At 45.4% G+C, this 20,343-nt stretch overlaps 1 protein-coding gene across 6 annotated transcripts in view; it reads right to left on the reverse strand.

Annotated features, from left to right (window-relative positions):
* LOC141169838 (killer cell lectin-like receptor subfamily G member 1) overlaps positions 1-20,343 on the reverse strand; it is a 240,318-nt gene that overhangs the window by 48,660 nt on the left and 171,315 nt on the right. For all 6 annotated transcript variants that reach the window (XM_073655129.1, XM_073655125.1, XM_073655124.1 and 3 more), the window contains 2 exons: positions 19,681-19,770; positions 11,681-11,767 (listed from right to left, as the gene is read on the reverse strand). In XM_073655129.1, the coding sequence (XP_073511230.1) occupies positions 11,681-11,767; positions 19,681-19,770 (177 nt within the window). The remainder of the gene's footprint in view (positions 1-11,680; positions 11,768-19,680; positions 19,771-20,343) is intronic.

The raw sequence follows: 20,343 nt of genomic DNA on the forward strand, positions 1-20,343 counted from the left end.
AAGTGAATGGCTGCCCATCGTGACCCAGGGTGCCAACCTCCACTAGCAGGCAGGACCAGCTTTAGGTTCGGACTAGAGACACATTGAGGTCAGAGTGGTTTTCCTTTATCTTTCGACAAGGGAAACAGGTATCCATTTAGTTTCACACCTGGGTTTTTTCGTTGGTGAATTTTAATGATATTCAATAAAAAGTAAATGGGAATTTATGTTCACGAATTATAAAACTCCCCCTTTTTTTCTATCGTATTTTTGAAGATAACTTTGGAATACCAAGCCATCAAAAACCTATCTCCTCCATACATGTGTGACCTAGTCTCAATGTACTAGTTACCTGCACGCAACCTCCCATCCTTCCAAGATCTCCTTCTCTACTTCCCTCATATCTCTTCTTGTCACAATCGCATACAATTTGTCCAGTGCATCTCAGCTACTGTGATAACGCTGTACCCCAACACATCAGACTGTGTCACCTACCGTGGAAACCTTGAAAAGGAAGCTGAAGACCCACTTGTGACAAGCGTACAATCTGCGGTAAGCCTCACTCCAGCATACCGCTGCATGACTAGCTGTACCCTGACCTACTGTATCCTCACCCATCCCTTGCAGATTGCTTGTGTGCCCTCGCGGGCAGGGTCCTCTCTCCTCTTGTACCAGTTGGTGACCCCTTTTGACATGTAAAGCGCCACGGAATAAATGTCGCTGTAATAATAATAATAATTATAGTACTTGTACTCTGGGTCAATTGATGGCACTTTCCGGGTGTATGCCCCTAATTTGATGTGTTTTGGCAGCTTTTGGGCACATTTGAAGGTGTTGCATATGCATTTTTTTGCCTCCCATTGAATCATTGAATCCTATGGCATTTAGTAACGTTCATTGAATATTCGACTAATAAATCGGCGAATATTGCAGATTCGCCGATCGGAACCCGAATATCAAAACATTCGCTCATCTCTATAAGATACCACTATTTTCCTTTTTTCTGTTTTTTTTTTAAATTGTGTATAAATAAAGATATAACTTTTTAATATATTTGTGTAGTTCATTTTTCCTTGTTGTTTTTGGATACCCAATAGTTGTAATGCACAGAGGAATCAAGGAGGACACTGGTGAGGTCGGCAAGGTACCCGTTCAGCATCTTCCAAAACTTTTCCCTCCTTGTCAGAGTACCCCGCGCATCAGGGCCTGGGTGGTGGGAGGGTCTGAGAAAACTGTCCCAGACCTTTGACAGTGTTCCCCTGCCTCTGCTGCATCTGGTTTGTGTCTCCCTCATCTCTACTCATTGGTTGTCCAAGGAGCTGTGACCTCTGCCGCCAGCGTTGTCAGATGGGAATTTTTTTAATAAATCTTCAACAAGGGCCATCTGGTACTGCAACATTTTATTAGACCTGTCCGCCACGGGAAGGAGAGATGGAAAGTTCTCCTTGTAGCGTGAGTCTAGAAGGGTGACCAACCAGTAATTAGTGTTAGCCAAAATTCGTCACAGGAAAGGCAGCGGAACATAAAGTCAGCTATGTGTGCCAGTGTAGCATCGGCGTCCCTGCCCTCTGGTAGGCAGGGACGCCGTCCCTCTCACCTCTGCTCTCCTCACGTGGGTTCCTCCAGCGCTCCTGTCTCTGTCAGCGCAGCGGCGTCCATGCCCCATGTCAGATAGGGACACCGTCTCTCTCGCCCCCCGGCTCCTGGCGCGGCTTCTCCCTGCGCTCCGTTCCCTGCTGTGGCCGGCGCGCGTTCCTCCGCCAGTAGAGTGCTTAGGGCGCGTGCGCGCGCACTCCCCCCTCTCTTAAAGGGACAGCGCGCGTCTTCCTAAAGAGTCCCCGGCCAATGGCCAGAGGACTTCTCACATTTAAGGCACCTCCTCCAAAATGGAGGTGCCCGAGCAAAGTTGTTTGCACTGTGTCTGATCTGTGCTTCAGCCCTCATGTTCCGCTGCTAGCCGGACTTTCCGTCCTATCTGCCAGCCTGTTATCTGCCCGTTACCTGCCGAGCCTGCCAGCCTGCTCACCTGGAGCGCTCACCTGTTATCTGCCTGTTACCTGCCTTGGCTATCTGTCCGCTCACCTGGGAGCATCCGCCTGCCTTGTCTGTCAGACCGCTCACCTGGGAGCGCCCACCAGTTACCTGCCAGTTACCTGCCTCGTCTGTCTGCCCGCTCACCTGGAGCACCTGCCTGTTTCCTGCCAGCCTGCCTGGAGACCCTGCCGTCACTTGCTGTGACCACCTTCCTGGTAAACCTAAAGACTGCTACTTGCCCTGCTTTCTCGAACTGTGACCACCTGTCTGCTACCAGAGACTTCCGCCTGCTTGCCGTGTCCATCCGCCATACCGGTCAGTCCCAGCCATCTGACCCATGGGAGCCACCTGCTCTCTTACAAGGTCATCCCCAGAGTAGGACCTGGTCCCTCAGCTCGGATCCTCCCTGGTCACGGTGTGGTTAGCTGCCGTACGACCAGGGTCGGTTCGGGTGGATACTTAGTCACGCCCCTCTGGGTCCCTCCTTGCACCTCGGCACAGAGGTTCCACCACCCGGACCCGTAACAGCCTGACTGCAAACAGCCAAGATTTCCCTGTCCTCTCCAAGAGCACGAATGTCCATCTTCTCCTCCTCCTCGTCTTCAGTCCATCCATGCTGAACAGACCAGATGAAGGTAGGTAGTACCGTCTGTAGCACAGGCAACCAGCTCCTCCTTCTCCTCCTTCACCCAATCCACGTTGAGAAGATGAGATGAGGCTGTGCTGTGTAGCATCAGTTTCTTGCTCCATCTCAACTTGCTGCAAAGCCAACTTTTTAATTGTGAGCAGCAAGCGTTTCAGTAGACAGAGAAGCGTGCTGGTTACACTGATTATGGCATCATCTTGGTCGAGTAATCAAAGTCTTGGAGAATGACACAGATGTCAGACATCCATGCCCACTCATCAGCTGTTATGTGCAGAGGCTGACCGGAATACTGATGGCCATGTTGTAGCTGGTATTCAATTAATGACCTCTGCTGCTCACAAAGCCTTGGCAACATTTGCAACATTGAGTTCCAAAGGTCGGTGACATCGCCAGTCGGTGAGGTGAAAGTTGCAAAAGCTGCTGAAGCACTGCCAGGGCAGAGGCAGCTGTAGCTGACTTGTGGAAATGGGTACACTCGTGGCATACTTTCACAAGTAGCCCAGGCAGATCTGGGTAGGTATTTTCAAACTGCTGAACCACTAGGTTGAGAACATGGGCCAGGCATGGTACGTGTGCGAGGTTGCCAAGCTTCACAGCCGCCACCAGGTTAAGGCCATTGTCACACATGACTATGCCTGGTTGTAGGTTAAGGGGCGAGTGCCACAGATCAGTCTGGTCTGTTACAGCTTTCAACAAGTCTGCGGCGTTGTGCGTGGTTTTTTACCTAAGCAGATTAGCTTCAGCAGAGCCTGTTACCACTTGGCCCGAGGCAGTGCTGCAGTGTTTCCAGCTTGCGACTGATGTTGACTTTTTGAAGATGGAGGATGAGGAGGAGGAGTAGATGCAAAAACTGCTGTAGAAGGTGTGGAAACCCTGATTGAACCAGGGCCTGCATTCCTTGGTGTCGGTAGCACGTGTTCTGTCCCAGGGTCCGACAGGGTCCTGGCTTCCACAATGTTCACCCAATGTGCCATCAGGAAAATGTAATGTCCCTGGCCACAAGCACTTGTCCATATGTTCGTAGTTAAGTGGACCTTCCCAGTAACAGCGTTAGTCAGGACATGGCTGATATTATGGAACACGTGCCTGTGTAATGCAAGGACGGCACACTGGGAGAAATAGTGGCGGCTGGGGACCGAGTACCGAGGGACGGCCACTGCAATGAGGTTGTGGAAAGATTCTGTCTCCACAAGCCTAAATGGCAACTTTTCCTGGGCAAGCAGTCTGGAAATGTGGCCATTTAGTATTGTGGTCTGCGTATTTGTGCTTGCATTCCAAGGACTAGGGTAGGATCTACTTGTTTCTGGACCCTGGCTTTCGGCCCAACTAGTTGGGTGCTTTGCTGTCATGTGCCTGAGCACGCTGGTTGTGGTCAAGCTGGTAGTTGTACTGCTACTGCTGATACTGGCATGGCAGATGTTGCAAATGGTCTTTTTGTGAGTTAACTGGACAGTCCTTAAAAAAGCACCAGACTCGGGAAGACCTAACCCTTGGACTGGCAACTTCCCTCGTGTTGGTATTCTAGTGAGCAGTTTCCCGCTTTATGTCTGTGGCCACCCCACTGCATCTTCCTGCGTGGTTTTGCAGATTCCCCCCCTCTGCGCTGCTGTCCTCACTCTGCATGTCACCTTCTCAAGTTGGGTCAGTAACGTTATCATCCACCAACTCATCTTGCACTTCCACACCCTAGTCCTCCTCGTGACTTGCTGACTTAACAACATCACTTGTTGGCAATTGTGTCTCATCATCATCCACCGACAGTAATTGCAGTTTCACACCATCGCCTTCGTGTGACTGTGGCTGCTCAAATATTTGGGCATCGCTACCTGCGATCTCCTCATGTCCTGCTTGAAACGGTCAGGGCGTGAGGCCAGAATCTATAAATGGAAATATGAACAGCTCTTTGGAGTGTCCAAATGTGGGATCCCTTGTCTCTGGGCACTCTGAATGGTGGGAGGTAGGAGGATCAGGGTGAGGATTATATGGTCCAGAATCACAGCTGCTGAGACTGGACCATGTGGAAGACAGGGTGGTGCTGGAAAACTGACTGGAATAATCATCTGTTATCCATCCAACAACCTTTTAACACTGGTCTGGCTTCAATAGTGGGGTTCTGTGCCCCCCTACAAAGTGGGACAGGAAGCTAGGATGACATGATGTGTGCATTTGTTGTGCTCCTGCAGCAGGGACAGTTTCACCTTGCCCACGGCCTCGGCTTTTGCGTTCACCATCAGCATCACGTCCACTTTCCCGTCCCTTGCCACGTGCCTTTACAATTTTAAATTACGTATCATATATATTCCTGTTGAGAAAACTTTGCAGGATTTGTATTGCAGAAAAATGTGCCCATCTCAGATAGACTTGTTACACTGCAGTTGCAATATAGCGATGCTATTGCTAACCAACTATTCCTGCTGAATGCTTTTAACACACAACTGGAACAGTATAACTGGCATATAATATTTTCCTGCTAAAAAAACTTTGCAGTATTTGTATTTCAGGAACATTTGCCCAGCTTAGATGGACTTGTTAGACTACAGCAGCAGTACAGAGATGCAATTGCTAACCAACCAAGTCTGGCTGTATGCGTTTGATGCACAACTCGTGCAGTATAAATGGTGTATAATATTTTCCTGCTCAGAACAATTTGCAGGATTAAGAGCAAAAATTATAATATTAGCCAATGGAAAGGCTTTTGGTATGAGTTGCAGTAGAAAGGATGTGAATTTAACCCTATCCTGTCCTCCTCTATCCCTCCGGCACAATCTCTCCCTAAGTGCTGCTAACAGCAGTATTAACATTAATTATAATTAGCCCTAATAATGGCTGTCCTTGCAGTTGAAAGAAATATAAATGATGTCTAATCCCTGCCTATACACAGCTAAAACTATGTCCCTAGTTGAGCAGCACCTCTCCCTGCTCTGCCTGTTTCCATTGGTACACTGTGCCAAGCGTAGGGTCCCGGGTCTTATATAGACCTGATGACGCTGTGCGGCCAGCCATTCACTGTAATGTCATTACCAACATGGCTACGACATTACAGTGACTGGCAGGCAATCCCCGCATGTTAATTGGCTGTCTAACAAGTGCCAAACATGCGGGGCGGAGACCCGAACTTGTGCATGACCATTCAAAAATACTTATAATATAATAATAATAATAGTTTATTTTTATAGCGCCAACATATTCCGCAGCACTTTACAAATTTTAGGGGGGACTTATACAGACAATACAGAATAAGCATATCTCATATCGAACGGAGTGAGGGCCCTGCTCGCGAGCTTACAGTCTATGAGGAAGTGGGGGAGACACAAAAGGTAAAAAGTACATATATTGTATAATGCAGCCTTGATATACTGAATAGGATAAATAATAATACATGGACTGGTCGCCAGCCAGTATGTGTGCAGTCCTGACAGAGGCTATTATGTGCATGGTTGGTTTGAACCCGAAGTTGAAGAAGATTTTAATATGGGGGAAAGCTGGGATGGACAGAGTGTGTTTAGGTGATACGCCAGTCTAAAGAAATGTGTTTTTAGGGTTCGTTTGAAACTGTGGGTATTGGGAATTAATCGAACTGTCCTGGGTAGTGCATTCCAGAGAATTGGCGCAGCACGCGAGAAATCTTGGAGACGGGAGTGGGAAGTTCGGATTATGGAGGATTTTAGTTTCAAGTCATTTGCAGAACGGAGGGCACGTGTAGGGTGGTAGACTGAGACAAGGGAGGAGATGTAGGGGGGTACTGAAGCATGGAGCGCTTTGTGGGTAAGCGTGATAAGTTTAAAACGAACTCTATATTGGATGGGCAACCAATGCAATGACTGGCACAGGGAAGAGGCATCTGAGTAGCGGTTGGCGAGGAATATGATCCTGGCTGCTGCGTTCAGGACGGATTGGAGAGGGGAGAGTTTAGTAAGAGGGAGACCGATTAGTAGAGCGTTGCAATAGTCAAGACGAGAATGAATAAGAGCGACAGTAAGAGTTTTTGCCGAGTCAAAGGTGAGAAAAGTCCTGATTCTTGAGATGTTTTTGAGGTGTAGATGACATGAACGAGCGAGTGATTTGATGTGAGGAGTGAAAGAAAGATCTGAATCAAAAATGACCCCAAGACAGCGGGCTTGTAGCTGGGGAGTAATGGTTGAGCCACAAACGGAGATGGCAATATCGGGCACAGGTAGATTAATGGAGGGAGGAAAGACGAGTAGTTCAGTTTTTGACAGATTCAGTTTTAGGTAGAGGGAGGACATAATGTTAGACACAGCAGAAAGACAATCACTGGTCTTTTGTAGTAATGCAGGGGTGATGTCCGGAGCAGAGGTGTATAGTTGGGTGTCATCAGCATAGAGATGGTACTGAAAACCGAATCTACTGATTGTTTGTCCAATAGGAGCGGTGTATAAGGAGAAAAGAAGGGGGCCTAGGACTGATCCTTGAGGAACCCCGACAGTAAGAGGAAGTAGGGAGGAGGAGGAGCCGGCAAAAGACACAGAGAAGGAGCGGTCAGAGAGATAGGAGGAGAACCAGGAGAGAACCGTGTCCTTGAGGCCAATAGTGCGGAGCATAGTGAGGAGGAGCTGGTGATCCACAGTGTCAAATGCTGCAGAGAGATCCAGGAGAATCAGCAGGGAGTAGTGACCATTAGATTTAGCTGTTAGTAGATCATTAGAGACTTTAGTGAGGGCAGTTTCAGTAGAATGTAAAGAGCGGAAACCAGATTGTAAAGGGTCAAGAAGAGAGTTGTCTGAGAGATAGCGGATTAGACGGGAGTGGACCAGGCGTTCCAGGAGTTTAGAGATAAAGGGAAGATTGGAAACAGGTCTGTAGTTGGCCGTGCAGTTCTGGTCGAGGGATGGTTTTTTAAGTAATGGTTGTATGCTGGCGTGTTTAAAAGAAGAGGGAAAGATACCAGATGAGAGGGAAAGGTTGAAAATTTTAGTTAGGTGAGAGGTGACAGCTGGAGCAAGGGACTGAAGGAGATGTGAGGGAATAGGGTCGCTGGTGCAGGTGGTAGGGCGAGAAGATGCAAGGAGCCTGATCACTTCATCTTCCGTGACTGGTTCGAAGTCAGAAAATGAGCAAGATACAATGTGGCGGGGGGGAGCATGCATAACATTTGGGGATTGGGAGAAAATTTCCTGTCGGATATGGTCAATTTTTTCTTTGAAATAGTTAGCCAGATCGTCAGCGCTGAGGTCGGTGGTCGGGGCCTGTGCTGTTTGATTGAGGAGAGAATGAAACGTGTCAAAGAGTCGTTTAGGATTATTGGAAAGTGAGATGATGAGGTTGTTAAAGTAGGTTTGTTTGGAGAGGTGAAGGGCAGAGTTATATGTTTTCAGCATAAATTTATAGTGGAGGAAATCTTCGGGCAGATTTGATTTTCTCCACAGCCGTTCAGCGCACCTGGAGTACCTCTGGAGAAGACGTGTTTGAGGCGTGTGCCAGGGTTGTCGCCGTCTATGCCGAATTGTTCTTTGTGTAGGAGGTGCGGCTTCATCCAGGGCGCATAGCATTATTTTGTTATAATGCTTCAATGCAGATTCGGGACATGAGAGGGAGGAGATTGGGGCCAATGATGATTGCAACCTTTTTATAAATTTCTGGGTGTTAATGGCGCGTAAATTTCTATAAGTGTGGACGGTTGGAGTGTCTTGAGTAGAGTCACAGTTCTTGACAGAGAATGAAAGAAGATTATGGTCAGAGAGTGGAAGGGGAGAGTTAGTAAAGTCATGTACTGAGCAAAGCCGGGAGAAAATCAGGTCCAATGTGTTCCCGTCCTCATGTGTAGGAGAATTAGCAAGCTGTGAAAGGCCGAAGGAGGAGGTTAATGATAAAAGATGCGTGGCAGATGGGGAAAGAGGATCGCCAATTGGGATGTTAAAGTCTCCCATGATTATCGTGGGGATGTCGCAGGATAGAAAATTTGTAAGCCAGGCAGCAAAGTGATCCAGGAATTGACGGGGGGGACCTGGGGGGCGATAGACAACCGCCACTCGCAGGGAGAAGGGCCGGTAGAGTCTGACTGTGTGGGCCTCAAAAGAAGGGAAGATAAGGGAGGGTACAGGGGGGATAACCTGAAAAGTACATTTTGTTGAAAGAAGCAGACCAACACCTCCACCTGATCTGTTGTCAGGTCGCGGGGTATGAGAGAAATGTAGGCCACCATAGGAGAGAGCTGCAGCGGCGGTGGTGTCCGACTGCTGGATCCAGGTTTCAGTGAGAGCCAGAAGGTTGAGGGAATTAGAGAGGAAAAAGTCATGGATGTAAGAGAGTTTATTACAAGCTGAGCGTGCATTCCAAAGGGCACAGTTGAATGAGACAGAAGATATGCAGGGAATATTAATGAGATTAGCAGGGTTTCTGAATGTAACAGGGAAAGAGTTAGTGTTATTATTACTGGAGGGTCCTGGGTTGGGAGAAATATCACCTGCGACTAATAGAAGGAAGATACAGAGAGTGAGCAGATGATTGAGTGATTTGTGAGAGCGTTTCCTGCGTTGTATGGTGGGAATGAATGGATCTGCGTGGTATAACATTGTGAAGAGAGCATGACAACTGTACATAGGAGAAGAGAGGAGTGAGGGATTAATATGGATGAAGTGTGCCGCATTTGTGGGAGAACGGTGAATGTGGATGATTGTAGCAACCAGAGTATAAATGGCACAGATACAAATGGTGAATACTGTTTGCCAAAAAGATGACCTGGAAGCAAGTTTGTTTAATTGTCTTGCATGTCTTACCTGTCTCCTGCCCTGTCCAACTGCCATTTTCTAACTGCCAGGGCACTTTGCTAAATTATGGCACTTCAATAAAGTATGCATAAATGCTATATGCATAAATGCCCCCGCATAAATGCCTCCCCTTAACTAAGTCTCAATATATAGGGACGTATCTGCTTAGATCTGCACAGATTTAACTCATTAACAATCAATCACTAGCTTAAAAGACAACAGGAGACCATAAAGTGCAGGGAAAAAAAAAAAAAAAAAACAGACTAGTAAACTCGGCATGGATCATAAACTCTTAAAGTAAGTGTGATGACCTTTAAGTATCATGGAATAAAAAAGCTAGAGGAGTGAAAAAATATATACCAGAAATTGATAGGCTGCAGAGCATTGCATGGAGATATAATGCAGTTTTCAGGACAGATCACACAAGCAGTGAAAAATATATACCAGAAATTGATAGGCTGCAGAGCATTGCATGGAGATATAATGCAGTTTTCAGGACAGATCACACAAGCAGTGAAAAATATATACCAGAAATTGATAGGCTGCAGAGCATTGCATGGAGATATAATGCAGTTTTCAGGACAGATCACACAAGCAGTGAAAAATATATACCTGTAAGAAGAGAAGAAAGATGAATATTAGCAATGCCATTTTCTAACTGCCAGGGCACTTTGCTAAATTATGGCACTTCGATAAAGTATGCATAAATGCTATATGCATAAATGCCCCCGCATAATACTTGCTGAGTGATGAGCATCTTGAGCACCCTGATGCTGGAGCGAGTACTGAGTAGTGACGAGCACACTTGCTCATCACTACTGAGCATGCTCAGATAACACCTTATCCGAGCACGCTTGCTCATCACTAGTTAGCATCAATATAACATGACATGAATGACTCGCCTCCATGGGCCGGTGGCAGATCACTGGGGTTATCAAGGTGGCTGGCCCAGGGCAGTCAGTGCACAAAAGGGGTATCACTCATTAGTGAAAAGTTCAAAGAGTTTGTGACACCACCTGTGGTGTCTGGTGAGGATCACCAGCGCTGCAACAGACCTCTGAGGCAGGTGTTAGAGCAGCTTGAGATGGAACGGCTCCCCACAGGCATAGCGGGCCTCAGGGCAGTGTAAAAATAGATGAAAGGTGTGCTGGGCATTGTAGTGCGGTGAGGATTAGTGGTGCCGGTGAAGAAACAGACCGAGACTGTTCGATGCAGTGGTCCAAGATTTTACTTACAGTTCTCAGGCAATTCACAAGTGCACTTTACAGGTGAAGGCCTCCCTCATCGCGCTGCGTCCACCGGGCAGGGGTTCAGTCGTCCTTCAAGCAGCTTAGGAATGCCTGGCGGAACCCCACTTTCTCGTGTTCCTACTTTGACCGTCTTCACACTTGGTCCTTCTCACCGCTGCCCTACGCTGCCCACTCTCAATCCCGCTCGGGTATGCTGAAGTCCTTCCTGTACGTCGGATCCGGGACCAACCTGACCCCCTGGAGATTAGAAAGGAGCAACAGATCCCTCCTGACACCTGGCAGGAGCGGGGCGTATGGGTGCCGTCCTGCACGCGCCGTACCCCCTGGGATCCTCTTGTAGAACGGAGCCTACTCCCTGCTCCCCTCCGGGGCCTCTATCCTAGGCCCTAACCTGTGGAGCAGAGCTCTGACTGAGCCTCTGCTCCCGAACTGTTAGACCACTGTTCTTTTTCACCCTAAGATGGATTCTCTATTTTATACCTTTACTGTACGAGCGCTCCCATGAACTTCTTCCTCCACCCACACCCACTACTGGTTCCCCCTAACTTTGGGTTCCCCCCACCCCAGCCAGGGTCAGGGCTCAGCAGAAAACTACATTGCGTCTTGCCCCTCCGGCTGGCCTGGGGTAGTGTAGTGTTGGATGCAGATGTTGGGGTTCCGTGCAGCACTCCCCTCTTACCTGAGAGAAGGGAGACACCACACCTCTGGGAGAGGTGCAGCATCTCTGTGGCGACTGAACCCGCAGGGGCGCCACATTAACACCCAACATAAGGGGACAATGGAGAAGAAAAGAGAACATGAAGAAGGTAGAAGGATGGAAAGGAAAGCAATGAAGTGAGAAAAAAGGAGAATTGAAGACAAACAAGAAAGGAGAAAAAATGAGAAACAAGAATGGAGCAAAGATTATGAGTATTCATCTATGTGACAAGGCAGGGAGCTGCATACGTAATGGTGGCGCTCATGACATTGGACATTCAGTGGATTTTACCATGACCAGTGGTCTCATGAGGAAGTTAGATGTTATATCAAGGGTATGAACTCACAGAAGTGGAAACCATAGATGGTGGTGATGAGAAGAACCAGACACAGGACAGCCAGTGAGGGGACCAGGAGCACGTAGCAGCGCTTTCCTGAAAGGTCAATAAAAATTACATCACAAGATAATCACGAAAACCATCAGCAAGACCAAAGATTACAGCGATACATATTTACATTTCAAGAGACATCACTATTAAATCTGAAATCGAATTGAGATGTTTACAAGTAAAGATGCAGCACAAGAGAAGTCCAGGAGATTGCGATAAGTTCACAATTACACTGGTCACCATCACATCTCTCACATCAGCTACTCTGACGGCTCTAAGTCCTGCAATACACTGGTCAACATCACATCTCTCACATCAGGTCCTGTGACTGCTCTATGTCCTCCATTACACTGGTCACCATCACATCTCTCACATCAGCTCCTGTGACTGCTCTATGTCCTCCATTACACTGGTCACATCACATATCTGTCATCAGCTCCTGTGACTGCTCTATGTCCTCCATTACACTGGTCACATCACATCTCTCACACCAGCTCCTGTGACTGCTCTATGTCCTCCATTACACTGGTCACTGTCATATCTCTCACATCAGCTCCTGTAATCGCTCTATGTCCTCCATTACACGGGTCACATCACATCTCTCACATCAGCTCCTGTGACTGATCTATGTCCTCCATTACACTGGTCACCATCACATCTCTCACATCAGCTCCTGTGACTGTTCTATGTCCTCCATTACACTGGTCACATCACATCTCTCACACCAGCTCCTGTGACTGATCTATGTCCTCCATTACACTGGTCACCATCACATCTCTCACACCAGCTCCTGTGACTGCTCTATGTCCTCCATTACACTGGTCACCATCACATCTCTCACATCAGCTCCTGTGACTGATCTATGTCCTCCATTACACTGGTCACATCACATCTCTCACATCAGCTCCTGTGACTGATCTATGTCCTCCATTACACTGGTCACATCACATGTCTCACATCAGCTCCTGTGACTGCTCTATGTCCTCCATTACACTGGTCACATCACATCTCTCACATCAGCTCCTGTGACTGCTCTATGTCCTCCATTACACTGGTCACATCACATCTCTCACATCAGCTCCTGTGACTGCTCTATGTCCTCCATTACACTGGTCACATCACATCTCTCACATCAGCTCCTGTGACTGCTCTATGTACTCCATTACACTGGTCACATCACATCTCTCACATCAGCTCCTGTGACCTCTCTATGTCCTCCATTACACTGGTCACATCACATCTCTCACATCAGCTCCTGTAACTGCTCGATGTCCCCCATTACACTGGTCACCATCACATCTCTCACATCACCTACTGTGACTGCTCTGTGTCCTCCATTACACTGATCACAATCACATCTCTCACATCAGCTCCTGTGACTGCTCTATGTCCTCCATTACACTGGTCACATCACATCACTCACATCAGCTCCTGTGACTGCTGTATGTCCTCCATTACACTGGTCACCGTCACATCTCTCACATCAGCTCCTGCGACTGCTCCATGTCCTCCATTACACTGGTCACCATTACATCTCTCACATCAGCTCCTGCGACTGCTCTATGTCCTCCATTACACTGGTCACATCACATCTCTCACATCAGCTCCTGTGACTGATCTATGTCCTCCATTACACTGGTCACATCACATCTCTCACATCAGCTCCTGTGACTGCTCTATGTCCTCCATTACACTGGTAACCATCACATCTCTCACATCAGCTCCTGTGACTGCTCTATGTCCTCCATTGTACTGGTCACCATCACATCTCTCACATCAGATCCTGTGACTGCTCTATGTCCTTCATTACACTGGTCACCGTCACATCTCTCACATCAGCTCCTGTGACTGCTCTATGTCCTCCATTACACTGGTCACATCACATCTCTCACATCAGCTCCTGTGACTGCTCTATGTCCTCCATTACACTGGTCACCATCACACCTTTCACATCAGCTCCTGTGACTGCTCTATGTCCTCCATTACACTGGTCACCATCACATCTCTCACATCAGCTCCTGTGACTGCTCTATGTCCTCCATTACACTGGTCACCATCACATCTCTCACATCAGCTCCTGTAATCGCTCTATGTCATCCATTACTCTGGTCACCATCACATCTCTCACATCAGCTCCTGTGACTGCTCTATGTCATCCATTACACTGGTCACATCACATCTCTCACATCAACTCCTGTGACTGCTCTATGTCCTCCATTACACTGGTCACCATCACATCTCTCACATCAGCTCCTGTGACTGCTCTATTTCCTCCATTGTACTGGTCACCATCACATCTCTCACATCAGCTCCTGTGACTGCTCTATGTCCTTCTTTACACTGGTCACCGTCACATCTCTCACATCAGCTCCTGTGACTGCTCTATGTCCTCCATTACACTGGTCACATCACATCTCTCACATCAGCTCCTGTGACTGCTCTATGTCCTCCATTACACTGGTCACCATCACATCTTTCACATCAGCTCCTGTGACTGCTCTATGTCCTCCATTACACTGGTCACATCACATCTCTCACATCAGCTCCTGTGACTGCTCTATGTCCTCCATTACACTGGTCACCATCGCATCTCTCACATCAGCTCCTGTGGCTGCTCTATGTCCTCCATTACACTGGTCACCATCACATCTCTCACATCAGCTCCTGTAATCGCTCTATGTCATCCATTACTCTGGTCACCATCACATCTCTCACATCAGCTCCTGTGACTGCTCTATGTCGTCCATTACACTGGTCACCATCACATCTCTCACATCAGCTCCTGTGACTGCTCTATGTCCTCCATTACACTTTTCACCATCACATCTCTCACATCAGCTCCTGTGGCTGCTCTATGTCCTCCATTACACTGGTCACCATCACATCTCTCACATCAGCTCCTGTAATCGCTCTATGTCATCCATTACTCTGGTCACCATCACATCTCTCACATCAGCTACTGTGACTGCTCTATGTCATCCATTACACTGGTCACCATCACATCTCTCACATCAGCTCCTGTAATCGCTCTATGTCATCCATTACTCTGGTCACCATCACATCTCTCACATCAGCTCCTGTGACTTCTCTATGTCCTCCATTACACTGGTCACCATCACATCTCTCACATCAGCTCCTGAGACTGCTCTATGTCATCCATTACACTGGTCACCATCACATCTCTCACATCAGCTCCTGCGACTGCTCTATGTCCTCCATTACACTGGTCACCATCACATCTCTCACATCAGCTCCTGTGACCGCTCTATGTCCTCCATTACACTGTTCACATCACATCTCTCACATCAGATCCTGTGACTGCTCTATGTCCTCCATTACACTGGTCACATCACATCTCTCACATCAGTTCCTGTGACTGCTCTATGTCCTCCATTACACTGTTCACATCACATCTCTCACATCAGCTCCTGTGACCGCTCTATGTCCTCCATTACACTGGTCACCATCACATCTCTCACATCAGCTCCTGTAACTGCTCTATGTCCTCCATTACACTGGTCACATCACATCTCTCACATCAGCTCCTGTAACTGCTCTATGTCCTCCATTACACTGGTCACATCACATCTCTCACATCAGCTCCTGTGACTGCTCTATGTCCTCCATTACACTGGTATCCATCACATCTCTCTCATCAGCTCCTGTGACTGCTCTATGTCCTCCATTACACTGGTCACTGTCACATCTCTCACATCAGCTCCTGTGACTGCTCTATGTCCTCCATTACACTGGTCACTGTCACATCTCTCACATCAGCTCCTGTGACTGCTCTATGTCCTCCATTACACTGGTCACTGTCACATCTCTCACATCAGCTCCTGTGACTGCTCTATGTCCTCCATTACACTGGTCACTGTCACATCTCTCACATCAGCTCCTGTGACTGCTCTATGTCCTCCATTACACTGGTCACTGTCACATCTCTCACATCAGCTCCTGTGACTGCTCTATGTCCTCCATTACACTGGTCACTGTCACATCTCTCACATCAGCTCCTGTGACTGCTCTATGTCCTCCATTACACTGGTCACTGTCACATCTTTCACATCAGCTCCTGTGACTGCTCTATGTCCTCCATTACACTGGTCACATCACATCTCTCACATCAGCTCCTGTGACTGCTCTATGTCCTCCATTACACTGGTCACATCACATCTCTCACATCAGTTCCTGTGGCTGCTCTATGTCCTCCATTACACTGGTCACATCACATCTCTCACATCAGCTCCTGTGACTGCTCTATGTCCTCCATTACACTGGTCACCATGACATCTTCCAGCACACATAATCAATGGCTGACACTTACCATTCACCATACATAATTTGTAAAGCCGAATAAAGACTTGCGTCCATCAAGTTCGACCTGTAAGTTCTGTAGTTGCTAAAGTTGATCCATTTTTACCCCCAATCCCCAGATTGATCTGCAGGGCTCCCTATATGGAGCAGCCACAATAAACAAGACACTACCATACTCATTCTCTATCATATGAAATAGGATCCCATATTCTATGAGTGATTAGGTGCATGATCCATGTGTCTTTATGAAATCCATGAGACATCATCTGAGGAGATATGCACACAGAGGGTACGTGATATCTGCATGTAGAGACATAATGTTGATTATTATGGCTTACAACCAATGAAAACACTAAAGTCATTATCTCAGGAAATTAGAACAATTAACAAAAAATGAATTCTAAATTACTGAGATAATGACTGTTTTGTTCTCATTGGCTCTAAGCCATAATCATCACCATTAACAGAAATAAACACGTGAAATAGATCCCTCTGTGTGTAATGACTCTATATAATAGATCCATCTGTGTGTAATGACTCTATATAATAGATCCCTCTGTGTGTAATGACTCTATATAATAGATCGCTCTGTGTGTAATGACTCTATATAATAGATCCCTCTGTGTGTAATGACTCTATATAATAGATCCCTCTGTGTGTAATGACTATATATAATAGATCCATCTGTGTGTAATGACTCTATATAATAGATCCCTCTGTGTGTAATGACTCTATATAATAGATCGCTCTGTGTGTAATGACTCTATATAATAGATCCCTCTGTGTGTAATGACTCTATATAATTGATCGCTCTGTGTGTAATGACTGTATATAATAGATCCCTCTGTGTGTAATGACTATATATAATTGATCGCTCTGTGTGTAATGACTGTATATAATAGATCCCTCTGTGTGTAATGACTCTATATAATAGATCCCTCTGTGTGTAATGACTCTATATAATTGATCGCTCTGTGTGTAATGACTGTATATAATAGATCCCTCTGTGTGTAATGACTCTATATAATAGATCCCTCTGTGTGTAATGACTCTATATAATAGATCCTTCTGTGTGTAATGACTCTATATAATAGATCCCTCTGTGTGTAATAACTCTATATAATAGATCGCTCTCTGTGTAATGACTCTATATAATAGATCACTTTGCGTGTAATGACTCTATATAATAGATCCCTCTGTGTGTAATGACTCTATATAATAGATCCCTCTGCGTGTAATGACTCTATATAATAGATCCCTCTGTGTGTAATGACTCTATATAATAGATCCCTCTGTGTGTAATGACTTTATATAATAGATCCCTTTGTGTGTAATGACTCTATATAATAGATCCCTTTGTGTATAATGACTCTATATAATAGATCCCTCTGTGTGTAATGACTCTATATAATAGATCCTTCTGTGTGTAATGACTCTATATAATAGATCCCTCTGCGTGTAATGACTCTATATAATAGATCCCTCTGTGTGTAATGACTCTATATAATAGATCCCTCTGTGTGTAATGACTTTATATAATAGATCCCTTTGTGTGTAATGACTCTATATAATAGATCCCTTTGTGTATAATGACTCTATATAATAGATCCCTCTGTGTGTAATGACTCTATATAATAGATCCTTCTGTGTGTAATGACTCTATATAATAGATCCCTCTGCGTGTAATGAATCTATATAATAGATCGCTCTGCGTGTAATGACTCTATATATTAGATCCCTCTGTGTGTAATGACTCTATATAATAGATCCCTCTGTGTGTAATGACTCTATATAATAGATCCCTCTGTGTGTAATGACTCTATATAATAGATCCCTCTGTGTGTAATGACTCTATATAATAGATCCCTCTGTGTGTAATGACTCTATATAATAGATCCCTCTGTGTGTAATGACTCTATATAATAGATCCCTCTGTGTGTAATGACTCTATATAATAGATCCCTCTGTGTGTAATGACTCTATATAATAGATCCCTCTGTGTGTAATAACTCTATATAATAGATCCCTCTGTGTGTAATGACTCTATATAATAGATCCCTCTGTGTGTAATGACTCTATATAATAGATCCCTCTGTGTGTAATGACTCTATATAATAGATCCCTCTGTGTATAATGACTCTATATAGTAGATCCCTCTGTGTGTAATGACTCTATATAATGGATCACTCTGTGTGTAATGACTCTATATAATAGATCCTTCTGTGTGTAATGACTCTATGTAATAGATCCCTCTGTGTGTAATGACTCTATATAATAGATCGCTCTGCGTGTAATGACTCTATATAATAGATCCCTCTGTGTGTAATGACTCTATATAATAGATCCCTCTGCATGTAATGACTCTATATAATAGATCCCTCTGTGTGTAATGACTCTATATAATAGATCCCTCTGTGTGTAATGACTCTATATAATAGATCCCTTTGTGTGTAATGACTCTATATAATAGATCCCTCTGTGTATAATGACTCTATATAATCGATCCCTCTGTGTGTAATGACTCTATATAATAGATCCCTCTGTGTGTAATGACTCTGTATAATAGATCGCTATGTGTGTAATGACTCTATATAATAGATCCCTCTGTGTGTAATGACTCTATATAATAGATCCCTCTGTGTGTAATGACTCTATATAATAGATCCCTCTGTGTATAATGACTCTATATAGTAGATCCCTCTGTGTGTAATGACTCTATATAATAGATCACTCTGTGTGTAATGACTCTATATAATAGATCCTTCTGTGTGTAATGACTCTATATAATAGATCCCTCTGCGTGTAATGACTCTATATAATAGATCACTCTGTGTGTAATGACTCTATATAATAGATCCTTCTGTGTGTAATGACTATATATTAGATCCCTCTGTGTGTAATGACACTATATAATTGATCGCTCTGTGTGTAATGACTCTATATAATAGATCCCTCTGCGTGTAATGACTCTATATAATAGATCCCTCTGTGTGTAATGACTCTATATAATAGATCGCTCTGTGTGTAATGACTCTATATAATAGATCCCTCTGTGTGTAATAACTCTATATAAGAGATCCCTCTGTGTGTAATAACTCTATATAATAGATCGCTCTCTGTGTAATGACTCTATATAATTGATCCCTCTGCGTGTAATGACGCTATATAATAGATCCCTCTGTGTGTAATGACTCTATATAATAGATCCCTCTGCGTGTAATGACTATATAATAGATCCCTCTGCGTGTAATGACTCTATATAATAGATCCCTCTGTGTGTAATGACCCTATATAATAGATCCCTCTGTGTGTAATGACTCTATATGATAGATCCCTCTGTGTGTAATGACTCTATATAATAGATCCCTCTGTGTGTAATGACTCTATATAATAGATCCCTCTGTGTGTAATGACTCTATATAATAGATCCCTCTGTGTGTAATGACTCTATATAATAGATCCCTCTGTGTGTAATGACTCTATATAATAGATCACTCTGTGTGTAATGACTCTATATAATAGATCCCTCTGTGTGTAATGACTCTATATGATATAGGAGTTTCAGTTTTTGTATTGAAGACCTGAAATAAATTATCTTTTTGATGATATTCTAATTTAGTGAGAAGCACCTGTATTTATACCTTGAAAAATTCTCTGCTTCCAGTCTCGATGTTCCTCATTTGTCTTTACTGCCAGATAAGTATCACTTGTCCATTTCTCCTCCAACTGATCTGTACAATAAAGAAAACCAAACTATATGTGAGATATTACACTGGGGAGTGTCTGTATTACACATGTGATATTACACGGGGGAGTGTCTGTATTACACGTGATATTACACGGGGGAGTGTCTCTATTATTATTATTATTTATTATTATAGCGCCATTTATTCCATGGCGCTTTACATATGAAAGAGATATACATAGCAAAAACATTTACATAATCTTAGCAAAACAAGTCAGCGACTGGTACAGGAGGAGCGAGGACCCTGCCCGCGAGGGCTCACAGTCTACAGGGGATGGGTGAGGATACAGTAGGTGAGGGTAGAGCTGGTCGTGCAGCGGTATGGTGGAGCGAGGACCCTGCCCCCGAGGACTCACAGTCTACAAGGGATGGGTGAGGATACAGTAGGTGAGGGGAGAGCTGGTCGTGCAGCGATATGGTGGAGCGAGGACCCTGCCCGTGAGGACTCACAGTCTACAAGGGATGGGTGAGGATACAGTAGGTGAGGGTAGAGCTGGTCGTGCAGCAGTATGGTGGAGCGGTGGTTACTGCAGGTTGTAGGCTTGTCGGAAGAGGTGGG

The sequence above is a fragment of the Phyllobates terribilis genome, unplaced genomic scaffold, assembly GCF_046119375.1.
Source record: "Phyllobates terribilis strain yellow unplaced genomic scaffold, ASM4611937v1 Scaffold_1__5_contigs__length_1240528914, whole genome shotgun sequence".
In the NCBI taxonomy this organism is placed as follows: domain Eukaryota; kingdom Metazoa; phylum Chordata; class Amphibia; order Anura; family Dendrobatidae; genus Phyllobates; species Phyllobates terribilis.